The sequence below is a fragment of the Ciconia boyciana genome, chromosome 9 (assembly GCF_034638445.1).
Source record: "Ciconia boyciana chromosome 9, ASM3463844v1, whole genome shotgun sequence".
In the NCBI taxonomy this organism is placed as follows: Eukaryota; Metazoa; Chordata; class Aves; order Ciconiiformes; family Ciconiidae; genus Ciconia; species Ciconia boyciana.
Genome location: NC_132942.1, coordinates 434,012 through 457,471, shown reverse-complemented (window position 1 = coordinate 457,471; position 23,460 = coordinate 434,012). Strand labels below are relative to the sequence as shown.

At 50.6% G+C, this 23,460-nt stretch overlaps 1 protein-coding gene across 1 annotated transcript in view; it reads left to right on the top strand.

The window, feature by feature from the left end:
• The first annotated feature begins 666 nt into the window (after positions 1–666).
• Positions 667–23,460, top strand: part of STK32A (serine/threonine kinase 32A) — a 35,777-nt gene continuing 12,983 nt past the window's right edge. Inside the window, exons 1-7 of the mRNA XM_072872638.1 lie at positions 667–689; positions 1,720–1,875; positions 3,774–3,957; positions 11,784–11,839; positions 13,060–13,211; positions 15,646–15,819; positions 19,405–19,442. Of these exons, the coding sequence (XP_072728739.1) occupies positions 3,906–3,957; positions 11,784–11,839; positions 13,060–13,211; positions 15,646–15,819; positions 19,405–19,442 (472 nt within the window). The 5' untranslated portion in view covers positions 667–689; positions 1,720–1,875; positions 3,774–3,905. The remainder of the gene's footprint in view (positions 690–1,719; positions 1,876–3,773; positions 3,958–11,783; positions 11,840–13,059; positions 13,212–15,645; positions 15,820–19,404; positions 19,443–23,460) is intronic.

The window sequence follows — 23,460 nt, the reverse complement described above, 5'->3', positions numbered from 1 at the left end:
GGGGGGGTGTGTGTGTGTGTGTGTGTGTGTGCGTGTGTGTCTGTCTCAGCCTGGCCCTTCCCTTACCAAAAGCAGTAACGATCTATGGCGTCCCGTCAGTTAAGCAGAAGGAACAAACCCCAGGCCGGCCCGCAGCAAAGGGAAGCACATCTGGGAATGGCAGGAGGTTTTCCGCTGCGGTGGGATGAGCCGCCGCCACTGTCCGGCCCCCGGCCGCAGGAGGTGTCACCGCGGAGCCGCAGGGCTGGTCCGGGCAGCGGCGGCGAGACCCCGCCTGCGGCGGCTGCGGCGGCACCGCGGGACCGGGGCAGAGCCGGGCGCGGGCGCGGGGTCCCCTCCCCTCCCCTCCCCTCCCCTCCCCGCCGCGCCGCGTCCCCCGTGGGCCTGGCGGCGCCTTCGGGGCGCGTCCCCACGCGGTGCCTCGGCTCCGCCCGCGGCCGCCGAGGGCAGCTCCCGCCGGGGGCGGGGGCCCGGGCCGGGACCCGCGGGGCGCTCGGCGGCGCGGCCCCTCCCCGGGCTGCCGCGGCTCCTCGGCTCCTCGCCTGGCCTCGCCTCTCCTCGCCTCGCCTCTCCTCTCCTCGCCTCTCCTCGCCTCTCCTCTCCTCCCGGCCGCGCCGCAGGTTGTGGCCGCCTGCGCCGGGCGGCCGCTCGGTCCCGCCCGCGGCCCCTGCCCTCCCTCCCCTCCCGAGGTAGGTGCCGTCTTCGGCTGCGCTCCGCAGAGCGGGCCCTGCCGCAGCCGCGGGCTGTCTGCCTCCCGGGGGGCGCGGGCCCTCCCCGCCGGCGGCAGCGGGGAGCGCGGGCTGCGCCGCAGCGGGGCTGCCGGGCTGGGGCCTCCCGGGCGCTGCCGGCGGAGGGCGGCGGCGGGGCGGGCGCCGAGGCGGCACCGTGCGCCTGCTCTCGTCCTTCCTGGGCTTCCTTGTGGCCGCGGCGGGGTCCGGAATAGTCTTTAGTTTCCCGGGGACAAAAGCGGCAGGATCGTGTCGTGGGCTGCTGTGTTACTGCCCGGTTTCGGTTGTTCAGAACAGCAGCAGCACCCCCGCCCCTAAGCAGTACTTAAGCAATGGTGTTGAGAGAAATTATTTGTGGACCCCTCTGAGTTGGTGGTCCTCTTCTGAGGAGGCTCGGTCCTGGCCCATCGGTGGTAACTCTAAGAACGCAGCTAGCTGCTCGCCTTTCCCGTAGCCGTCCAACCCTTCCCTTAGTCCGGCCGGGTCTCCTCCCGTCCGAGCAGAGCCCGCTTGCGGCACCGGTGTGAAGGCCTGGCGACGGCACCCAGCTAGTGACTGTTCCTCTGCTTTGCTTTGGTTTTATGTTTATCCGGTGAGGATAAAGCAAGCTTGGCAACGTGCAGGTGCGCTGCCTGGCCCTGGCCGGGGGAGCCTGGCCATTCCCAAGCAGCTGCTTTCTCACACCTGTAAAATTTCTGCTGCGGCTGCCAGACTGGCTGGCGAGACCCCGGGTCCGCTGGTGAGTGGAGCTGCTGCCACGCTGCTCGTGGAACCAGGAGTGGTCCCTCCGAGCGTGAAGTTAACGTGGAAGCGTTACTCGTCTCAGCCCGAGGGAAAGTAATGATTTTAATCGTTTTGTGGCTTTGCAGTGTGAAACAGCACAAGATGTATCGTTACCATACCCTGGGTACACTTTATAAAGATACAAATCCTAGCAATTATTACTCAGACTAGCTTAACTTCAAGGAATACCTGCACTCCTTCCTCATAGCTTTTATGTATTGGCATATTGTGAAAAATAAATTAAGCTACAGACTCCTATACAAGAACATTTCCTTGAGCCGCTGACCTTGGCTGACACCAGGAAGATTGCTGCGATGTAGAATCATCAGTATGCGAACCTGACTTGTGGCTATTACATCTGAAGGTGTGTTTTTCCTCTGAAGAGTAAGTTTTGGGGCTTGAAAAGAGGTGCTGGTGTGGCTTTGTTTCAGACTGAAGGCTCAATCTGTTCCCTTCAGAGGCACCAACAGGGATCGCAAACGTTTGCTGCTTCATTTGTTTTATTGTTGGATCTTGTTTCAGTTCTCTGAGATGAGAAATCAAGATTTTAGGTTTTTAATGCTTTGCACTGGGGTTTTTTTGCCGTTTGAGAAATGCAAACTCCCCGGCTCTTTGCTGGGAATAGTGAGATCTACGTGACCACAGCAGCAGCGTGGGTGGGGTGCAGTTGAGACTGTAAAATGCCCTGGAGAGAGAGTGCCTTGCGTGCTGCCTCTGATGTGTTCCGATGCCTCTTGCTAGTGCTGGGAGAGACTTTGGAGAGTGCTGGGAGACCCCTCACCTCCAGCTGAGGTGGGGAGGATGGGTACCATTGCAGTCAGCCGTCCGCCGCTTTGGCAGCTGCTGCAGTGTCATCCACAGTTGGATTCCCAGGGTTGTCGTACTGGGGATGGATTTTACATCACTGCAGCCCAGTTCAGGAAGACACCCAAATATGGGGGTTGCTTTTAAACTTCAGGCGAGCTTTGGCTCTTGCTTTAAGGTAATCGTCCTGACCCAGGGCGCGAGGTTAGAGCTGAGTTCCTGGCTGCGTGGTGGAGGTAAAGCTAGCTGGAGAGAAGGATCTGAGTGTGCTGGTGCGGGGAGCCCACGGCATCCCATGGCAGTCCCAGTTCCCAAGACTGTCCCAGTAATTCTCTTTTCTCCAACGTTTTTTTAATGACTCCTCCCTTTTGTGCTTCAATAACATGATTTTGTTAAACTAAAAAAGTGAAGCTACTCAGTAGCTGTGTTTCCAGAGTGTAGATCTGAGAAAAATGAGTAAGGCTGCATTGCATCCTTAAACGTTCAATGAAAATACGAATGCCCTGGAGAACGCTCCAGCCTGGACAAAGTCCGGATTGTGCTGCACTGTTAGGCCCTCATTTTATTCTTTTGGGGCTTTGTACTCCCAACAAGAAATAAATGTGTATTTCACAGGGATGTCAGTATCAAAATCAGCATATAAAGGTGCTTTGCATTTAAATGCTTTAAACATAAAACTGCTACTGTACCCATATAAGATTGTTCAAGCTATCTTGAGTGTCACTAAACTATACAGAATCATATGCTCCAGTATACACATATGTGTTCGGGGGAGAATTGGAAAATTAAAACCTGTGTTGTCTGCTAATGAACAGACCTGTCTTTCCGCAGTGTAAGAGGAAAACCAGCCACTGCAGCCAGCACTGAACCATAAATCAGAAGGTTTTCTTTTTTGTTCATAGTTCATATCCAAAAAAATTTTTGAAGAAACTGAATGGTAACTGCACCTTGATTTTCCATGAAATCTTTTCATTAAAAAAAAAAGGTATGATTTTGTCCCAAATTAAAGACTTCTGTAACAGCTTGAATCAAAAGGTTGACACTTTGAATTTGTTCTTTTATAGCTTTTATACTTCCACGTGACCTTAGTAGTCAGAAGTGTCTTTCTGATTTTATCTAGCCAAGTCACTGTGTCCATTTATTTTGAGTATTGACCTCACTACAGTTAGTCATCATTGAAGCTACAAAATATAATAAGCTGGATGATACAGCAAACATGAGCCAGATCCTCCGATCTTTTGGTCTGTTAGTCTCTTTCTACACTTCCCTTAGTGGGCAGCAGTCCTGGTCTAGGTTACAAGGGTATGATGCTACTCTAGTAAACTCCATTTTAATGTGCTTTTTCCCTGATGCTCAGTTTTGTCTCCAGAGCAGTGAACCTCCAGTGAGGAATTTGCAAGCTACAAAATGCTTCTTAATGCTGAATAATGATGAATTTTTGCCTCCTGCCTTCTCCAGGATGCACCAGCAGAACATTGCCCAGGTCTGCTGGGAGTGACCCGCGGGTAACACCGTCCTGGAGGCACCGGCTTCGAGGGTGGAAACGTAACTGAGAGAAGTGGAGAGAGCTGAGCCCGGGCTGAACACACCATGGGAGCAAACACCTCCAGCAAGTCACCACCCTTCAATGAAAACGAAGATGGTAAGAGCTTTTCCTAGTTGTTGTCTGGGACTGCAAAGTCCACCAGTGCAGAGACTGTGACTCGGAGAGTCGCCGCCAGCTCCCGTGCTGGGGTTGCAAACACCTGGACATGTTGGTGAAGCAAAGGTGTGTCAGGGTCTGCAGCAGCAGCGTGCCCCTGGTCTCCTGCAGAGCTGTGGTCAGGTGTGAGCTGGTCCTTTTGCCTCCGCTCTCTGCGGCCGGGCACTGGGAGGATAACTGTTGGCAGAGGTTTGGTTTTGAGATGTCCCTGGGACACTGCCAGGCGCTTCAAAGGCAGGGAAGAAATGCTGCTGTTCTGGAGGCAGGGGAGGTTCGTTCTGGAGATCACAGCACAAGGAGGACTGGTATGAAGTGTGGCAGGAAGACGGCTTGAGCGGTGTGTGTTCCCATCCCTGCTTTGGGCTTGGTGGGAGGGCCACCGAGAGAGACCCAGGCAGCAGCAGCAGAGGTGGAGGTTCCCGGTGGCTGCCCGACTGGGCAGCTCTACCCGTTGGCACTGGGAGACCAGCACACGGGCTTGGTCGGCTGAAAAAGGAGAATACATTGCTGAGAGCAGTACTGGAGGCCAGTGTCACTATGTCACTATGCTGCCAAGACTATAGAGACAGTCATTAAAAGACTGTTCCATAAATATATTTCCTGGTGCACGAGTCAGCTTGCTGACCGCCGTGTGGGCTTTCACCTGGGTACAATCATAAAATGCATATGTAGGTAAATACGAATACATAGAAATAACAGTAAAATAGGTGAGAACCTAGGTGACTCATGAACTGCTGTCCCAAAGGTAAGAACTCCAGTCAGGGAGGATGTAATCCTGATTACTGGGGACATAAGGGGAAAAGGAGGGGACATTGGCCAAAACCTGGTCTTTCTCACTCAGCTCCTTGAGGAAAGAGGTCTCGAGGAGGAATGCGCTTTCATTCTGGAAAGGCAGTGATTGAATCCCGAGTAGCACCGTTAGTGCTGGTGGCACGACAGCCTTCTGCTCCAGGCTGTCGCCATCCCGCTGTTCGGTCTCCGTGCGCAGCTGCCGACGCACGCGGCTGCTCGGGGAAGGGAGAGCGACTCTGCGCAGCGGCATGTTCCCCTCGCTGTCCCGAACCACTCTGCTGTGATCCAGCCCTTCCCTGTGCGCCTCGGTTTGTCATCCCGCAGAGAAGATTTCGCACTTTGAGGTCTGCGTTCGCTGCTGTCGCCCTCCAGGCGCAAAGGGAGCCGGCAAATCTCTCCGTCCTCGCGCTCTGCGCTGCTGTGCCCGCGATGCCAGCTGCGTGTGTGTGTGGCTGCTTGGCTAAACTGGCTGTTGTTCCCAAATGAGTAATGCAACTGCTTGCGATTTCTCTTTGTTTTTCATATTTTTTTCCAGGTACTTTAATGCAGAAGAAATCCATGCTGTGAGGTTTTCCTGGAGATTTTATTCCTGGTGCATCTAAATGCTCAGTATTGGCATCTCTCATAACTAAGTACCTGTGCTAGCTCAGGATGACTAATACTTTCCACGTTCCTGATCACCTTCCTTGGGGTGATATGTCCTGGCTGTGAGATTGACTGTAACTAAATGCATTTTCATTGGGGTGGCTGGTCTCTCTGCTGAGTCTTTCTCTGGGTTCAACATGCTTCGTGCGGTATCAGCTCCTGTGACTGAGAAGTAATTCACACCCCGAGCAGTGCAGTGACCTGTGCAGGGTGACTGTCCTCGGGGCAGTAAATCTTCTCAGACAGGGGATTTCTTACAAGAGCCAGTTCTGTGCTTGGAAAGGGCTTGGCTTCAGCAAGCAAAGCCTGGCAGCACGTGAAGCCCCCGTTAGCTCTGTGGCAAAGGGCACCGGGCTTCCCAGGCGTGAAATGCCGTGCCCCGTGCTCGGTGCGTTTGTGTGTCGTGCTGGCAAGTCAAGGGAAAGGCCGTGGCCTGGCCATCTCAAGGGGTTCAGTGTTGATCTGTTGAGTTTCGGTAGGCTCAGGGGTCACCCTTGCACCCAGATACAGTGTCCAGACCGGTGCAGTTCTGCTTTCGTGGCCCTGCCCACATTTAAAAAGTGGTAGCACTTTTTTTCTCTAATTAGTCATATTTTAATATACCGGGGGGAGAGAAACCCAGCTGAAATGGCGGTGTCCCCTATTAACTTTTCCATTGTCTTGGCAAACTTGCGACCAGAGAGTGTATCACCTTAGATGTCGCAATCTTGTCCTTATTCTAATTTCAGTTAAAATTGAAATGAGTTAAGAGCTGCTGGGTACAGCAGGAAGCAGCACAACGGCCTTTCTGCTCCGTGACGCTGGCAGGTCACTTCACTGGGCTGCGGCCGGCGGAGCGCGGTCCCGCCTCTTTGGCTGTGCCATGGAGAGACGTTTCCTTTGGGACCTGTGTAAATACAAACAGCAGCAGTGGGGACGGTGCAAGTGCTCCGGTGCCAGGAAGGCACCTGATTCTTCCCAGCCCGCATTCCACTTCTGGCAGTTCAGTGCCGCAGCCACAGCCGCCGGCCGGGCAGTTGCCTGCCAGATGCCGCTGGCTGGGGCATTGCTGGCAGCACTGCCGGGGAGGCGGGAGGAGGAAACATCCCGGCCTAACGAGCGTTTTGCCATTGCGCCAAAGAATTGGGTCTGCTTGTCAAGAACCGTGCTGTAATGTTAAGTGATTTCATTTCTCTATACTACCTCTCAATTTGCTTAAAAATATAAAAAAACCCCAAACAACCGACTTGGAGAATACTCAAGCAGTTGCAACAAGGTGAAACCTTTTGCAAAACAGGGTTGTTAAGGAGCTGACTCGAGGGTGAAAACATCTGGATTTATATTGTGCCGTAGTTTTCTGAATAGCCATGGGCAAATTACTTCACCTTCCTGTGCCTCCGTTCTTCAGCAGTGGGCTCCCTTCTCCTCCCACAGCTCGGCCATTCGCTCCGTGGCCTGTGGACCATCTTCTGCCGTCAGAGACGGTACGCAGCAGGGCAGTAGGGCTCACGCCTCGCTCGGGCTCCGTCGTCCTTTGGTGCACACGCATAGTCATAGTGCCTCTTGCATATTTTTCCAAACTGCTGTTGCTGTAATTTGACTATTTTCTGTGGCACCATGATTTTTTCTTTTTTCGAGATGGACTTCTCAAAGGGGCTTTGTTTGCCTTCGGCTGAAGTGGGCTGACAGCATTATTTTTCTCTCAGCGTTTCCTCTGAGTAGGCACAGTTGTGGATAATAAGGTAGTGAGATGAAAAGAAAACGTAATAACCAGACAGAAGGTTCAGTGCTGCAAGGTGATCTCCCCTCCCGATGTAGTCAGGATGAGACCGTGTTGAAAGCTGGATTTTGTTTGTGCTGCTTCTGGGCAAAAGGCTGTGGAAAGCATCCCGGAGGATGGCAGCCAGGTGTTCTCCCCAGCTGGCCAAATTTGTTGGAAGATAAAGCAGAAATAGATAGTAGGTGAGGACGATGGCCAGGTGAGATGGACATACACCATTCGGTGGTCCTTTGCCAGTGTCCCCTCTAGTCCACCATCGGCTGTTCTGTCTTTAGACTGCCCCGGGACTCAGAAGAGCGTTAGATGCATCTTTGTTCCTCTGCCTGGATCTGCGCCGAGTTTGGCTCCCCGGTACGGAGGGACGTGCGTTAGCATTCCTGATCCCGTGGCAGCACTTGTTTCCCTGAGGCTGCAGAGCAGAGAAGGAAGGGAGGGAGGAAATGTAATGAAAATGGGGGAGATTAGAGTGGCAAAAGGAAGACGAGTCATAACAGACCGTGCGGTGTTGTGCTAGCTGTACTGGGGTGGGCGACAGGGATGGGAGGACCTGAGCCCCTGAATCATTGACTTCCACTCGGCAGATGGAGTCTGGGGGCTTTGGCAGGGTTGACTTGTCTCTGATGAGGACGTTTTTCATGGCTAGTTAGGTTCTGTATTTTTTATCTAAATGTTGTTCCTTGAACCAGGGTTTAGAAATACAACCCCTGCTTTCAAAATGGTATTTCATGCTTATGCTTCAGTTGGTTCTTTATAGCAATTGTATTATCTTCCTTGGCATCTCTTAAACGTAATTTGTCTGAGTTGGCATATCACATGAATCTGCTCTCTGAAGGGCAAATGCTTTGGCTTTGTCACTGTTCTAGATGCCATCAGGCAGTGAAATGAGGCTTGTCAAATCTGTAGATGTGGATTCAGGATGAAGAGCATGGGTTTGGTTCCTGATTTGGACACCACAAATTTCAGTGCTCTTTGGAAGTGAGACTCTGGACTGGCTCACTGTGAAAACTGGGGATGGTAGGAAAGCTAAAGCAGAGAGAGGTTAAAATGTGATTGTACCTAGTTTGAGAGTCTTAAATAAAAAGTATGCAATTTAGCTTTCTTACGACCAGCTCAGTTATAGACCCGTGTTTAAAATGTTAATGAACACATTAATATTAAAAGACAAGGAGGCGGAGGTTGTTAACATGTTCGTGAAAGCATTCCTATTAAAAGACAATAGAGGTAGAGGGTGTTAACATGCAAAAGCTGCCTGCTGGCTGAACTCCTCTGGATTTGCAGCTGTTCCAGATGTTCACGTCTGGCTGGACCTCTGTGTTTCGTGGTCTGCGCCCTCTCGCAGAGCCCCGTGCGGGGTCCCAGCACCTGGGACCTGAGACTCCCCTCTCCCCGCGGCCGTGGGCTGCGTCGTACGTAGGTGGCTGCTGCCGCTAACCTCTCCGGAGCGGGCACAGAGGGCTGCTTTCCCCTGGCGTCTTCCCTGCAGGTGGTCAGCATCTTCACTCTCCCTTCTTATTCTGCAGGTATCCGCTGCCCTTCTCTCAGATGGTCTAACTGGAAAACAGATCTAGTTAAACTCAGTTGTTATCGACTTGTATTTAGCTCTGATGTTTGCAGCTGTTGTTCCAGGTTTGAAAAAGGGCTTCTGTGCCTAAAAGCCGGTCTTTTTTCCAAGTGCTATGGCTAGAAACCGTCAACTTTGCTTTGGTTAGATTGTGGCGTCCTACCTGTAAAAGATAATGGCAATGAAAAGGACACTTTTTTTAAATTTAGTGTGCCTGTTTTAAGAAATTATTCTGAGAATGGCTTACCCAGTGGGCATTACGCTCCTGGCCAGGTATGCAGTGGCTGTTTTCAGCCTTTTTTTTGAAGGAAGTTTGGGCAGGCTCAGTGGACCGTATGGCAGGTTGGTGACCCTCATGCATCATGTCTGTGTTGCATGAAATCCTGTCTGCCTGGTTAATTTCTTTGGAAAATGCATGCATTTCGTTAAAAAAAAAAAAAATCCCCTAGCAAAGTACGAGTACACTTCTCTATAGTTGTGTGGTGACAAGGATCTAGTAAGTGTCTGTCCTCTTACCCTGGCATTAGCTTAGAGGCAGGATGTGTCCCGAGGAAAATGGGTTTATTTCTGACCGGTATCGTGCGCAAGTCTGTAAGGAGGAGGATTCGTCTGTTGCTGTGGCAGAGTGATTAGCAACAGCTTCCTTGCTGGCAATCTCAACTGATAAAAAGCTTTGGGGACAAACGCCTCGGTTTCTGTGCCACTCCGTTCAGTTAACGACGAAAGCAGCAGATGTCAATCATGTTGAGAGCTGCACTTTTCAAGACAACCTGTGGTCTCACAAAGCACAGCGAGGAAAAGCTCTGTGGCCTGAAGCACCAGTTGCTCATGTGCCAGAGTTTCTGTGAAAACAAGACTTGGAAGCGTCCGCGCCTGTTCGCTGCCCCGGTGACCAGACACTTGGCGTGTGGGTCCAGTATGGCTTCAGCGCCCGGCACAGCCGGAGCCCGAGTGCGTCCGAGCTCTCTGGTACAGTAAGAGCTGTCTGGGAAGATCTGAGCAGGCTACGGCCCAGTCCTCCAGCTCTGCTGGAGCCGGAGCCTGGAGCCGGAGGGGTGGGCCATGGCAGAGCGAGGGGGCCGGGGGGCTCGGCGCGCTCAGACCTGTCTGCTCGGGGATGGTGCGAACGTAACGGGAGTATTTCAGGTCAGCCTGAGAGGGCAACACCAGTGGTGCCCGATGGAGCTACCGGGCAGGGCTTTCACGCGAGACATCCGCTTAGAGCCTGCGCCTGGAAAGCCCCCTCGGCAGCCCGCAGCGAGCACCAGGTCAGCTTTGGTAGCACAGCCCAGCCCGTGGTTTGACAGCCCGGAGCTGCAGACTGCGGCTGGAAAGGCACCTACGGGTGCCCGAGGCTGCCGCCAGCAGACAAGCGCAGGCATAACTGTGTTTGTTTGTGCAGCAAGGGCTTTCATTCTTATTTCGCTGGAAGCTGAAAGGGAAAGAGGCCTTTAGGTTTTCCTCTTGCTTAGCAAAGTGCTGGAGGCGGTGTGAAGTCCTGCCTGGTGGCAGAACACCCTGCTGTTTGTGCTGACATAGGGTAATGACGGTAACAGTCCCAGGGCAGACCTCCTGGGAGGCTGGGGTTACCAAGGACGGGTGTTTCTGAGAGCTGAACCTGCCTGCGAGACCTGGACGCCGGCGCCGAGAGCAGCGCAGCCGGTTGCCTTCTGAGACGGTCGTTATGCTAGCTGGTGGCGGTGGGCCTCAGCAGGGAATGGAGCGTGCCACAGGGCCGGCAAGGCAGAGGTGGACTCGGTGTTCGCCGGTTCCCGTGGTCCTCGCGGGAGGACAGCACTCCCTCGCAGCCCCGCGCTGGCTGCCGGCAGCCGTGACTCCGGCCACAGCATCCATCCCCTTCTGCCAGCGGGGAAGCAAGAGGGGCACGAGGCAAATGAACTCCGCGATCTCAAGCCCATCACGCGGGCGGTGTCTCTCAGTTCCAGGGGTCACACCAACGAAAGCTGATGAGTGATTATAAACCGATCAGAGGCCTTTTTCTGATGCCTTGAATGAGTGTTTCAGTGCGGTTTGGTTCAGCCCGGAGTGGCCGGTTAAGGAGCAGATCCCTGAGCGTGACCTTTCCTTAGCTGGTGGCTGCTGGGCACAGCGCTGCTGCGCCAGCGTCCTGGAGAAGCGTTAGCAGGATTCGGAGCATTCAACCCGGTAATCATTGCTATGGAACCTCATCCAGCAGTCGGCAGCAGGGTTTGAACCCAGTACAGTTAATCTGTGTTTGCTGTGTGGTAATTTGATTTGCTGCTTCTCTGGATCTACTTATTGCCTGAGATGAAACACAGGCAGCTTCATCCTGCCTGATCAGAAACACTTGATATGTAGGGCCCTTCAGATTAGCGCTTACAAAACGTTCTCCCTGGCTGTGCAGATGTCCACCTCCCACGCTGTCTCCAGCCAGAGGCCAGCGGGGAAGTGAAATGCACGTTCACGTTCCTCCCTCCCTGTTCCAACGCACGGCCTGCAAAGCTGCTGCTCCTCCGTTTCCCTCCCGAGCAGAAGCAGCCGTTCTGGATGCCGAGGGGCAGCGCGGGTTGCGTCCAGGGTTGCTGTGCTGAGCTTGCACAGTCATCGAACGGCTGTCTAGAATACCACAAGGATACAAAGATCCAGCTGCCCACTTACGCCTTCACGTGGTATAAACGTTTGATGGGCTAAACTTCTTTGCATTTGGTTTCAGCAGGAATAAGATGAGACTTTCGTGTTCAACCGGCAGGGCAGAGTGACAACATTCACTTGATGGTTCCTTGCCTGATCTGCCGTTGACAAAGGCTGACCCAGGGACCTTGCCTTTGCAGCTGAGCTGGAAATTTAAAAAGCCTGTTAAACACCAAGTTTTAAACAGCACCCAAATCTCCAAAAGCAACAGAAATTTGCTAGGGTATCCCTTGTTTTTCTCAGCTCTTATCTTAAGGAAAAGAATGTAGAAATAATGTAATATCATCAAACAGTTGCTCAGCCATTTGATGTTTGAATGTTTGCTCTTTCTTGCAGTCACCTTCGACCATTTTGAAATCTTGCGAGCTATTGGGAAGGGCAGCTTCGGAAAAGTAAGTATTTTGTGAACTAATCACCACTTGGACAGCTGGAAATGTAACTGAGAAATGGGCAAATGAGAGGCTCACGTGAGAGTAAAGAAATAAACCCCTGCATTGTCAATGGGCTTTGACCTAAGCTTCAACTCCTGGTAACCAAGAAGGAATCACAGCTCGATTCCTCATCCATTCTGTAGCCACAAATTATATTACAGGAGTTTAAAATGAGATATTGATAAATCAAATGAGCTGAATTTCTTTATGTTTCTGGATAAGCGTTTTCTAAGATTCCCCAGCAAAGCAACACTGAACATCATGATGCATCTTTATTAAAGAACTGCAATCAACATGACAGGCCTGGCAATTTTTTTAAGGGGATATTTCTCTGGGAAACACAGTGTTTGTTATTAAGCATCAGGTTACAGTCCTAGGTTGGTTTTATTCTGATGCTGTTACGGAGTTCCACGCTTGTATACGTTGACAGAATGCCAGAAGGTCGTTTGCCTCTCCTCATAAAGGCACTCTCATGCCAGAAATGGGGTGTGTCTTAGGTGCAGAGTGCGACAAAGATCTCTAGACAAAGAGCTTTATTTGCTGGCAAAACAAAAAAGGTTGGCTGAAACGGCAAATTCATCCCAAACTCATAACTGTTGTGGAAACAAATCTGAAAAACCAGGCTGTTTTGTTTTGCAGTTTTACAAACTCCCGAGTCTTTCACTGAAGCAACGTTTCTTTCATGATTTGATGAAATATAACTCTAAAAAGGGTTAAAATTCAAACCCCAATACCCCTCCAACAAAGCCCAGGGTTCTTTGTGAGCTGAATGAAACACATCAAGAAGGGGGAGATGGGGTGCTGCTCCCCAGTGTCTAACCTGTCGTTCTGTGGGGGAAGGGACTCTTCCAGGCAGTAGCTGATGTGGGAGGGACGGACACAACCAAGAGTAGTTAGTGCTATTAAATAAAACGCTGACTCGTGCGCGATTCCCTGTCTCCTGTCTTTGTGGTGATAAATTCCTTCCCCTCACTTTCCCCCCACCAAAATTTCTTCTTTGGCTGAAAACTGGGTGAGGGATTTACTGGTGACGGCCAGCGTCGCAGCGTCAGCGCGTGGAGCTGTGACTTGGCAGCGTGGACTTTGCTAAAGCCACTGGAGAACGCTCGTGTGGCCGTGTTTAACCTGCCTAAATTTGCTGACAGATCATCTCTGATTTATCCCTTGATTTGCTCACTTAGGTCTGCGTTGTGCAAAAGAATGACACCAAGAAGATGTACGCCATGAAATACATGAATAAACAAAAGTGCGTGGAGCGTAATGAAGTGAGAAACGTTTTCAAGGAGCTACAGATTATGCAGGGCCTGGAGCACCCCTTCTTAGTTAATTTATGGTAAGGTATTGCTCCTTTGCTTGCTGGCTAAGTCAGCATTGTCAGTTAGAGACATCTTTGAGACCAGGCTGGCCCACTTCCCCGCTGCAAGCCAGTTTTGGGAGCAGCTGGTGTGTTGCCGTCCGCAGCGTGATGGGCGTTGTGCCGCCCGCTGAGCCGGGCACGTGTGTCTCGCCGGCAGTCGGCGGCGAGTGGGCTGCCCGAGGCGCTGCCTGCAGGGCGAGCGGCGGTGATTGCCCGTGATTGCTCTGAGAACGCGTGTGCGTGCACCGTGGAGCGGTGCCCTGGCTCTTCGCTGGAGGTGGGGCTCCTCGTCTGTTCCCCTGGCCGGGGCTCTGGTTTCAGGGGAATCTTGTTTAATTACATGGGAAGTTAGCCCCCTTGTCTCCCCAGACAAGCACAAGAGAGTTCATTCGTGTGTTCCCTTGTGGTTTCTCCTAGGCAGGTATTGCTCGTCGCCATAACCCAGTTTGATTTAATAGTGCTCCTTTGCAACAAACAGCAGCTCCCAGGACCTCCCAGTAAGAGACGGGATCGGTAGCCAAGCAGTGCTCTGTTCGCAGGGTTTCCCTTGGCAGTGCTTTCTTCTCATCACCTCCCGATTTTTATTTTGTACTTTGAACAGCCTGCTTTAATACCTTATTGATATTTGACTGAATTGATGCTAATCAGCAAAGATAAAAGCAATTTATCATTGAATTTACTGACAGAAAAATAATACCATTCAAATTTTATTGCAGAAACCCATGCATCTATAGGGGAAATGTGTACATAAAAGAGTCTCTTTCCTTTAAGAGTACCTGATAAATGCAACCTACGTGCTCTGGTTACAGTCCTTTTTCAACCATTAGCAATGGGATTGACCAGCTGAGTGATAAAAGATGCACTAATTCTTCCCCCTTAGTTTGATTCAGCATGTTTTCCTGCAGTGGGGCAGTAGAAAGGAATTTTAAATAAGACTCTATTACTGTTAGAGTCTGCCAGGTTAATTTTATTAGGAGCTCAGTAACATTTCAAGTGGTGTGGTCTCACACACCACGTGATCCAGTGGCCAATATCCTGTAGTTATAGGATTCCTCTGGCACGGTGGGTAATTACATTTATTAGATACTGGATTTATTTTTAGAATGAGGTAGAACTTATCAATGCTAAACACAAAAAATGAGGCTAAAATACACTGAAGATCATGAATCTTTGAATAACTTTGTGTTCCTTTTTGAAATCTCCTGTAACTTGAGTGCTGTTAGGTGAACTCTCATGGTCTTGATGGTATTGCCGTTCAGTGTTGTAACTAGGGTTTGAATGAGAACCATGCATCTAGACCTCCCAGAGCTTTGGACATACCTCCAAACTTTGCTTTCCTACTTGAACGAGCAGTTCCAGGCAAAACTCACTCAGCAGCTGAGAACTAAACAGCATATGCATAGACCTGTACAGAGCAAATCATCTGAGTTTCCCTGGTTCTGCTCTTATCGTGTCATCCCTGGCCTCGGGTATAGCCTTTGGCTTTCCTGCACTCTGAATGATACACAGACTGCAGGCTTCATGTGGAGTAATATTCTGGTTCGTGGTGCTGCTCATCACATCAAGAAGCAGGTGTATGGGTAAGAAAAAATCCATGAGAAAAAAGCTCGTAGCTGATTGTTAGATGGTCTCAAAGGGACGCTTGGTAAATAATTGCATCAAATGAGGTCACTTAAAGAGGAAGAGCAGATACTAGCTGCATCCCCTGTTGTGCTGAGCAAACAGTTCATTAACAGGCTGCTGCCAGGAGAACCAGAGCCCGGTTCCGAGTGCCTCTGGTGCACAGTCTGCCGGCTGGGAGTCTGGGCAGGGCTGTGCATGCTGGTTTAGGGCTCCTCTCTACACTGCTCCTACGGTCAGTTCCCTTGGGTGCTTGGAGGAGATGAAATGTCCATCTGGAAGAGCTGAGTGTGAACCCCAAGGGGAAGAGACAGCGTTTATCCAGAGCTCCAAGCTGGATTTCCACTGCTGTATTGAGTTACCAATTGCTCAGCCAGCTGGGACTTGGCAGCAAGTGAAGGGATCTTCCAAGGGAGGAAATTAGCAGCAAGCTGCGTTAGAGCAATGGGTTTGGATGTGGCTTTGCTTTTGAAGTGGCTGATAGTAACAAGTTCCACATAAAAACATTGGGTTCCTGTTCTTTTAGTGGGCCTGCTGGTAGTTGTTCATACAAGCTGTGCTGACTTGGTTATGGATCTGAAGCTAAATTATTGTCATCTCAATTATTTTGAGAATATAGGTGGTAGTTTAGTCACAGCGGGAAACGGAGCATGGAAAGATCATGAAATTGTTATTTACCAAGTGAAAAAGTTCCAAGAAATTATGAGTATTCCCAGAGGTACCATATGTCCCTTTTTAACCTGTCTTTTTTTAATACTATCATCCTTGAACCATGCTTATGCCATTTTAGGTACTCGTTCCAGGATGAAGAAGATATGTTTATGGTCGTAGACCTGCTGCTTGGAGGGGACCTGCGTTACCATCTCCAACAAAACGTGCGGTTCCAAGAGGGCACCGTGAAACTCTTCATCTGTGAGCTGGTGCTGGCGCTCGACTATCTCCAGAGCCGGCACATCATCCACAGGTCAGCTGGGACCTCATCGGTGGACTGATGCCCGTAGGCTGCGCAGGGGCAGACTTGCTCCTCTTTGACATGAAAGGGCAGATAGAAGCTTAAGAACTAAACAAAATATTCTCCCATGTACATTTGCTTTTATGTAAAACGCTAGGCTTCCCAGAGAAAAGCATTTCACAGACAACAGGGAGCATGTTATTTCTCCCTCTGGGATAGCTATGGTACAGCATATTTGATTTGTTTGCTGATCCTGCAAAAAGCTGTCTCTAATAGGTTTAATCAGCTGTAGCTCCTTAATATCCGTCCTGGGCCAGGGAGGGTAGGTGTCAGCATTCGGAATTCCTCTGCTGTCACACTCGAAGGTGTCTCCCTTTTGCTCCCCTCTCTGTACTGCACTGAAAGACAGGGAATGGGACCAAACACAGCTTTTTTCTGTATGAGATTAAATCGCTTTCTGGAAGTGGTGAGAGTTTCTTTTTGGCCACCAAGATTTTTCATGGCCAGTGAAAAAATGTTTGAGCTCTTCCCACACGTTCAAAGGCCTGCAAAATAACAGAGGAGGTCGAGCTTTTCCCTGGCCGGAGAGGCAGGGTTTGGCTCCGGATGGGCAGGCGTGCGGCCGTTCCCTCCTGGTGCGCTGGGCAGCGCAGACCTCGGGGCCCGAGGGCTTGACTTAGTAGCTGCCAACAGGGGGTATGAGCAGGGAGGGGTTAGCAGAGGGTTAATAAAGGCGGGAGAAGATTGCCTCATTTATAAATATCACCCCAGAAGAGCATTCTTGTGGGGTGTAAAAATAAGGCACGGTACAAAATGTAAAATTGAACTGATCCTGGTTGTTAGTAAGGGAAGGAACACGCAATTCAAGGGCTGATGAAGATTAACGCTCGTTCACGTCCGTAGCGTTTTGCTGCCATTTCTGAGATGAGAAAGCAGAAGGCTGACGCTTGGCGTGCCCGGAGCGTGCCCTCCGCAGCTGTGGAGAGCCCCAGAGCACCGGGGAGGTTTTGCTCTGCTGATCCTCCCTGGGGAGAGCTCCCTGGGGATATTGGAGCCAGGCCTCCCTGGGGAGAGCTCCCACTTTCTCAGGAGTCTCATCTTTCATGCTGCTTGTTTTGTTTTATACCTGCATAGATTTCTACTCTGACGCACCTGATCTTGGCAGGCCGGCCATCCCAGCTGCCCCGTTCAGGCTCCAACGGGCGCTGCTGTGGTCCGGGACACGAAGCCGCGTGCGGTGACGGGGGCATTGCGCCCGCCGCCTCCGCCCGGCACCTGCTCACCGGCACAAACAATGGATGAGCATGAATTAAACATCGTGAAATGCAGGCTCGGCTGTCTCTGTCCTGGGCAGCGAGGGGTGAATCCTCATGGTGTTGGCTTGGCCTGAACAAACCGAGTGGGGCACGGGCCCAAGGGAAGCACAAGCACAACCCTTCTCTATTGGTAGTGTGTTGCAATTAGTAGTAGTGCTTATCGGACTAAGGGGCTGGAGGTTCCTCACTACTCGACGCTGTAAGAACGAGTCTGCGTGAGAAGGAGGCTGTTCCCCGTCACGGTGAAGGACGCGACAGCTAAGGGAGCGCAGGGTGCCCGGGGGGCCGCGGTCCCCGTTCTGAGCTGCGTCCCTGCCATCGCGTGGCCGTAGCGTCGCCGGGGGCTGGGCTGGCGTCCGCTACGGCTGCAGCGTAAGGGACCGCCAAGGGGCAAAACCCCGGGCGTTTCCCAGAGGGTTATCTAAATATAGGGGGGAGAAGCTAAAGTTCAGGCTGCAACGTGTATTTCAAGCAGCTATAGGTGTTTAAGGTGAATGGAGTACAACAAAACATGTACAACAGTCTGTAAAATTTGCAACTGATTTAATTAACACTGTAATGCAAGTTGTTTAATTAACACTGTAACCCAGTGGGACAGTATTAGATTGATAAAGTGACTCAGCTGAGTCGATTACGCTGCAACATCTGTAACGGGGAACGTGAGGAGACAGGCAAGCGATTGCTTATTTTGTCTGAACGAAGCTGTGCAGAGGCAGCAAACAGACTGATGGCTGGAATTATTTCCCGCCTACATGTAGAAGAGTGGGAAACACTCGTTAATTTTTTCAGGCTAGGAAATGGTATAACCAGTTTATAAAAAGTAAATATACAAATAACCAATAAATAAAAAGATCCCTGTTCATTGTTTGCATCCTGGGAATGATCTCACTGTGCTGGTGTAATTCCATAGGCTGCATACCAGACTGAGATCAGAAAAGGCCCCAGTGGAAATAAAAAAAATAATAATTGAAAAAAAAGGTTGAAAACTGGATGAGAAACAAAAACCTGTCTTTATGGTTAATTTCAAAACTTTGAAAATATTTTTGTATCAAGGGATTCAAAGCATCCATTTTTTTCAAACTCTTTTTGCTGAAGTATTTCTTAAAGTTTTTCCTTCAATTAGTGTTTTCTCAAAGCGCGGCATCAGCATTTCTCACTATCAAGCGCAGTGCTTCCGACCGCCTGGCCTGTTTGGCTCTGGCCCGCGGCGCGGGTTTGCTGCGCTTACGGGGAAAACCAGCCGCTTACCTGGAGCCGTCCCCTTCTCTCTTGGGAAGGACGCCTGTGCCTGTCCCTGTCCCTGTCCCTGTGCCTGTCCCTGTCCCTGTCCCTGTGGGGGCCCCAGGAAGGCAACTGGTATTTATAACCCACTGGACTAGTTTGGGTGAGAAGATGCCAGAGAACTGTAAGCTATTACACAGTAATTAGATACGTCTTCTCTTGATTCCGGGTGGCTAGGTGAGTTCAAACTTTATCTTAGTGATTGCATTTTTAAAGATAAAGTCCTAGACCTGCTCATTTCTTCCCTTTGAGCCCCTGGGCCTGGTGGGAAGCATCAGGACAGTGCGGGGTTGTTGCCCGCCTGCCCGCCCGGCGTTGGTGACCGTCTCCTTAGGGCGCACTGAGTTGCCAGGTGCCTGGCCCAGGCTGACAGCCGGTGCCTGGGGACTGATGTAATTAGCTCGTTAAAACCAGGTAATGGCTTGTAAAGTCACTCGGGTGGATGCAGTAGGCGTATCAGGTGTACGTTTTCTCCCTTCAATGGAAAACATTTCCCTACAGCATTGCTATAGGTATTATTATTTTGTGTTTGGGTTTTTTTGTTGGTTTTTTTTATTCAGGAACAAAACCTGTACAGAAACCATTTGTTTCTAGAACAAAGATATTAAAATAATTTGATTTTTACTGAGTAAATGGGGAACAGCTCTCAATATAGTATTGAAACAGATTAAGAAGTAAAAGGAGGAAAAAGATAAAAAGAAGCTCTCACACTGTAGGGGGACTGCCTGGGTGCTGCTAGACCAAACCACAGCAGCCTTCACAGCCGTAGCCCTGTACCAGCATTTCTGCTTTTGTTGTTCGATTAGTCGTTCTCTTATGCCTGAATCAAACCCTGCCGGAACATCAGAGCTCAAGAGCCCCAGCAAAGAGACCTTCCAGGCCATGGTGTCTCTGGAAGTGTGTCCCCCAGCGCCTGGGCTTTCCTAAAGTGTCTGCAGCCGTCTGTCACGTCACTTTTCTAGGCTAATGGCTGTCTCCCCTTCTCTGCCTTTTTTCCTAGAGACATCAAGCCTGACAACATTTTACTGGATGAGCATGGTAAGTGCCAGTTACTTTGTGGTCGTGCATATACATAAAAGCAGGGTCAGAAACAGGACACCCGAGTGTAGGTGCTTGCTGTTTTCCTCATTTTGCGTTGCTTTCTCTCCCTCAGTTCAGTTAGGAACGGGACTTTCTCTCCCTCAGTTCAGTTAGGAGCGGGACCATCCTTCCATGCCTTGGTTGCTGTCTTTTGCTTTTTGAGCGGCAGCGTCGTGTACCCTCGGGGCGCTGGGCACCCTGTCTTGCTGCGGTATTTCTGGGGGTGCCCGAGTGTTTAACCAACAGACTGACCGACCCAACGGTGCCTCTAGACGGCACTGGCAGGGACGACACATTTTGTGCTGCTTGTGGTCAGTTGCCTAGCAGACCTTATTTAAGACCTTCTCGGCTCTTGCTTAAGACTACTCAAAATGTAATCGTTTGAATGGGCATGCTCATGCAGTTGCAGGCTGTGTGCAATGTATGATCACAAACAGAATGAATTATGGTTGAATAGATAATATTCATTCAGGTATTTTCTTTTTCCTTGAGCATTTGACATTGGGAGGGAGCTCTGAAGAGGATTTGGGGCTGGGTATATTATAGATGTTGCTATCATTTTTTCTTTACTCTTTTTCTCAGGCAAAACTCTGCTATATTCTTGCATTACTCTCTAGACACATTTTTTGCCCTGGCAAAGCTCTCGCAGTGAAGAGTTGTCTGATATTTATTAGCTTTTAACTCATGAGAAAAACACTTTGTTGTTTCGTATTTTTTGAAACTCCGTGTAACTGTCTTGTCGTGAGAAATCTTCATTAGCAACTGCAGCAAGGCACTCGAAGAGAAACAGTCAGTACAGGGACAAGGTGTATCTGAATTAATTATCACTTCAGGGGCTGTAACAGAGATGCTGAAGCTCCCAAGGAGTCGCCGTGGCTCTTGTGTGTGGCTAGGGTTGCCTGGCAGCACCCAAGCCCGGACTCTGCCCGTTCTGCATATGACCTCTAATTTCAAAGTCCTAGCTAGTTATTTATTTAGGAGCTGTCAGCAAAGCTGCTTCTGCCTCCAAGTGCAGTAGCCTCTCTCCTGCCTCGCTCGGTGCTTCTCCTGCTCTTGCCCCATGCACGGACCGATGCAGAGACCCGTCCTCCCTCCCGGCAGCGTCCACTGACGTGACGCGGACCTGCTCGGCCACCCAGGGCCGGGGTGCTCCCGGCATCGCCGTGGCCCGGGGCTGCCCTCCCAGCCAGCGCCGTGCAGAGCCGGTGCGGGGCTGCGTTCGGTCAGTCCTCAGCAGCGGACACAGTGACCTGTGACCATCCTCCACGAACCGCCCTGCCTCTGCGCCCCGTAGGACTGGGGTGACAGGCACCCGAGAGGGAGCACGAGAGCCATGGAAATGGAGGACAGGATTCCCCTGAAGAGGGAAAAAACAGAGGGGAAAAAGCTCTGCTTGTCTCTGCAGTTGCATTCAGCTCAGCAGGACATAACCTGCAAACTTCTGTAATGACACTGCAATTTGGGTTGATTTTTAAGCCGGTTCTCTGCTCGCTGTGATGTTTTAACTGTCTGTTGCAGAGGTTTCAGAGTTATTTTCTGTGGATGTACCCTTGACTTCAGTGTCCTTCTGCCTATGGCTTGTAGTATTTCTTTTCTTCATCCATGGCAGCAAAGGTGTGTCCTCTCATGCATACAGAGAGCTTTGTGCACACAGTTCAATTTTTTCTTGTCCCCAGAGCAACTGTTATTGTAGCATGTTTATCTATATGTAGCCTAGTGCTTGTTTTTCAGTATCTCTTTCCCCGTGGAACGGAGCTGCAGGTCCCCATTCCCTCTCCTCTCTCTTCACCAGGCTTTCACAAGTGTGATCACAAAATATATGCTATTTGCTAACATCAATTTTTTATAATGTTCTTGATTGAGACCAGTCCCCTGAGAGTATGAAGCACCTGAAGACCTTCAGCAATCAGACTTCAGTCCTTCATTTTTTAGACGCCTCTGGGCCCCTAACTCTGCCCTTAGGCCCATCTTCCTTTCCAGCTGTGACGTTCCTTTCCAGCTGTGACTCCTTCACCCTTTCAGGTTTATGTATTGAAAGGCGCCCATGTCTGTTACAAACAGCAGCGCCCTTTTTGCTGGCGTTCATCACTGACGAGGCTGCAGGAGCCCTTGTGCACGTTGTCTGATCTTTGTGTGGGAGGCCGGTTCAGGTTTTGGTAGGACAAATGCCTCTCAGGATGCCACATGTTGAAATTCGTTGTCCTGCTGCCAACTGTCATGAACTTAACATACACCTCATGCGTTTGCCTCTGTCACCCTGGTGGGTGACATTCTATATTACCATATCAATTTCAGCTAAGAAATTAAAGTGAGCCATAAATAAAGTGGAATATCGGGCAAATGTCTTTCAGTGCAATAAATAAAGCAGTTGTTCAATATCAGAGATTTGGATCAGGTCCCACAATGAAAAAATCCTCAGCAGATGACCACCTTCAACAGTCATTCCAAGCACAAAGTGATTTCTTCCTTTAATGATAAGTCTATCGATTTGGCTCAATGACAGCACAGCTCACCTGGCAATAAAAGAATATAACAGATGGCAGTTTCCAGGAATTGTGACTAATTCATCAGGAGTTTTTGGCCAGGTCATTTGTCTAATAAAATGGAAGAAAAGCTCAGTTTTATCTCTAGTAAAACTGAGAGGTTTTTTGCAAGAGCCCTGTAATGGCTTTGCTCGGTATTATTTCTTGTACGACTGCCGAAAAGTTCTTGAGGGCAGCGCTAAAATGGGTGAGTTCATGCCAATGCGGGCACTGCACGCATAGCCTATTTGCTCTCTAATCTCAGATAAGAAAGTTATGGCACAGTCTGTCCAAGAGCCTCCAGACTCCACAGCTCCTAATGTCTCGAGTTTCCTATTATTTAAAATGTTACCTTAGTTGAATCTGCAGAAGCCTTATATGTTTTGCACAACAGTTGCTCTAGAAAGATGAAGGAATTATCCAGTAGCAGAGGTGCTCAATATAATAAGAAAATTCTTTGCCTTAATGCAGAACCAAAGGCTTGATCTGGAAGTGCCAATGTCAGGCAGCAGGACGAGCTTCGGGAAGGACATGGTGCCCGGAGTACAGCTCCGGCTGTGCTGCGTCAAAACTGGCTGCAGTTAGAGACGCTGAGCAATCGGGAAAACACGAGCCTTAAAGTCTGACCCCAAAGCTCGGCAGCAACGCCCAGCGCTTCCCTCCTGTAGCTGCCATCCCTGGCCGCCAGTTCACCCCGTTCTGTAACGCTGCCCTCGCTGTTCAGCCTCGCCGTCTTCCTCGGCCTCGGTGGCTTGATTTGGTAATTTCCCAAGTGGGCTAGTTTATAAAACTTGTGATTTATCTGAAGTGAATAATTGAAAAGATGCATCCAGAGAAAGGCACGTTTGTGCTTGGAATGTCCAATTCTTAATAAGTCTTTATGATTCATATTTATGAAAACGGCTCCCCAGAAAGTGGAATGAGAGCTAGAGATGAAAGAAAAAACAATGCAAGGACGTAGAGGACATATCCAGACAAGACAGTTGTATGTCATTCTTTTCTCTCAAGTGCTCCCCAGCGATTTGATGCCCGTTCTTCAGTGGGCAGACTGAGGAAGAGAGGGCCCGGCTGATTTTGTAAAGCGGTGTAAGCAGCAAGGAGAGACGTGCTCTTGACAGATCGGTCGGGTACCTTGTGAGGGGCGAGCTCCGACACCTCGCGTACGCTCTCCCAGCAGTGCCCATGGCTCACCAGAGGGACCTCAAGTTTCCCTTTCTTCCTTCAAACTCGAGCCTGACAAGCACCGCAGGTTCGACGGGGAGATCTGTGTCGGGGGGACTCGCGGCGCAGAGGGCCCGGAGGTGCAGAGCCGGGGCCCCGCTGCGCGGGCTGTCGGCAGGTCGCTGTCCTGCGCAGCCGTCCCGGCCCGGCCCCTTCCCCGCCTGAGGCAGTCTGATGCGGAACTGGAAGTGGCTGGAGAGCTGGATGATCGCTTCACGGGGAGGGGCTGAAGG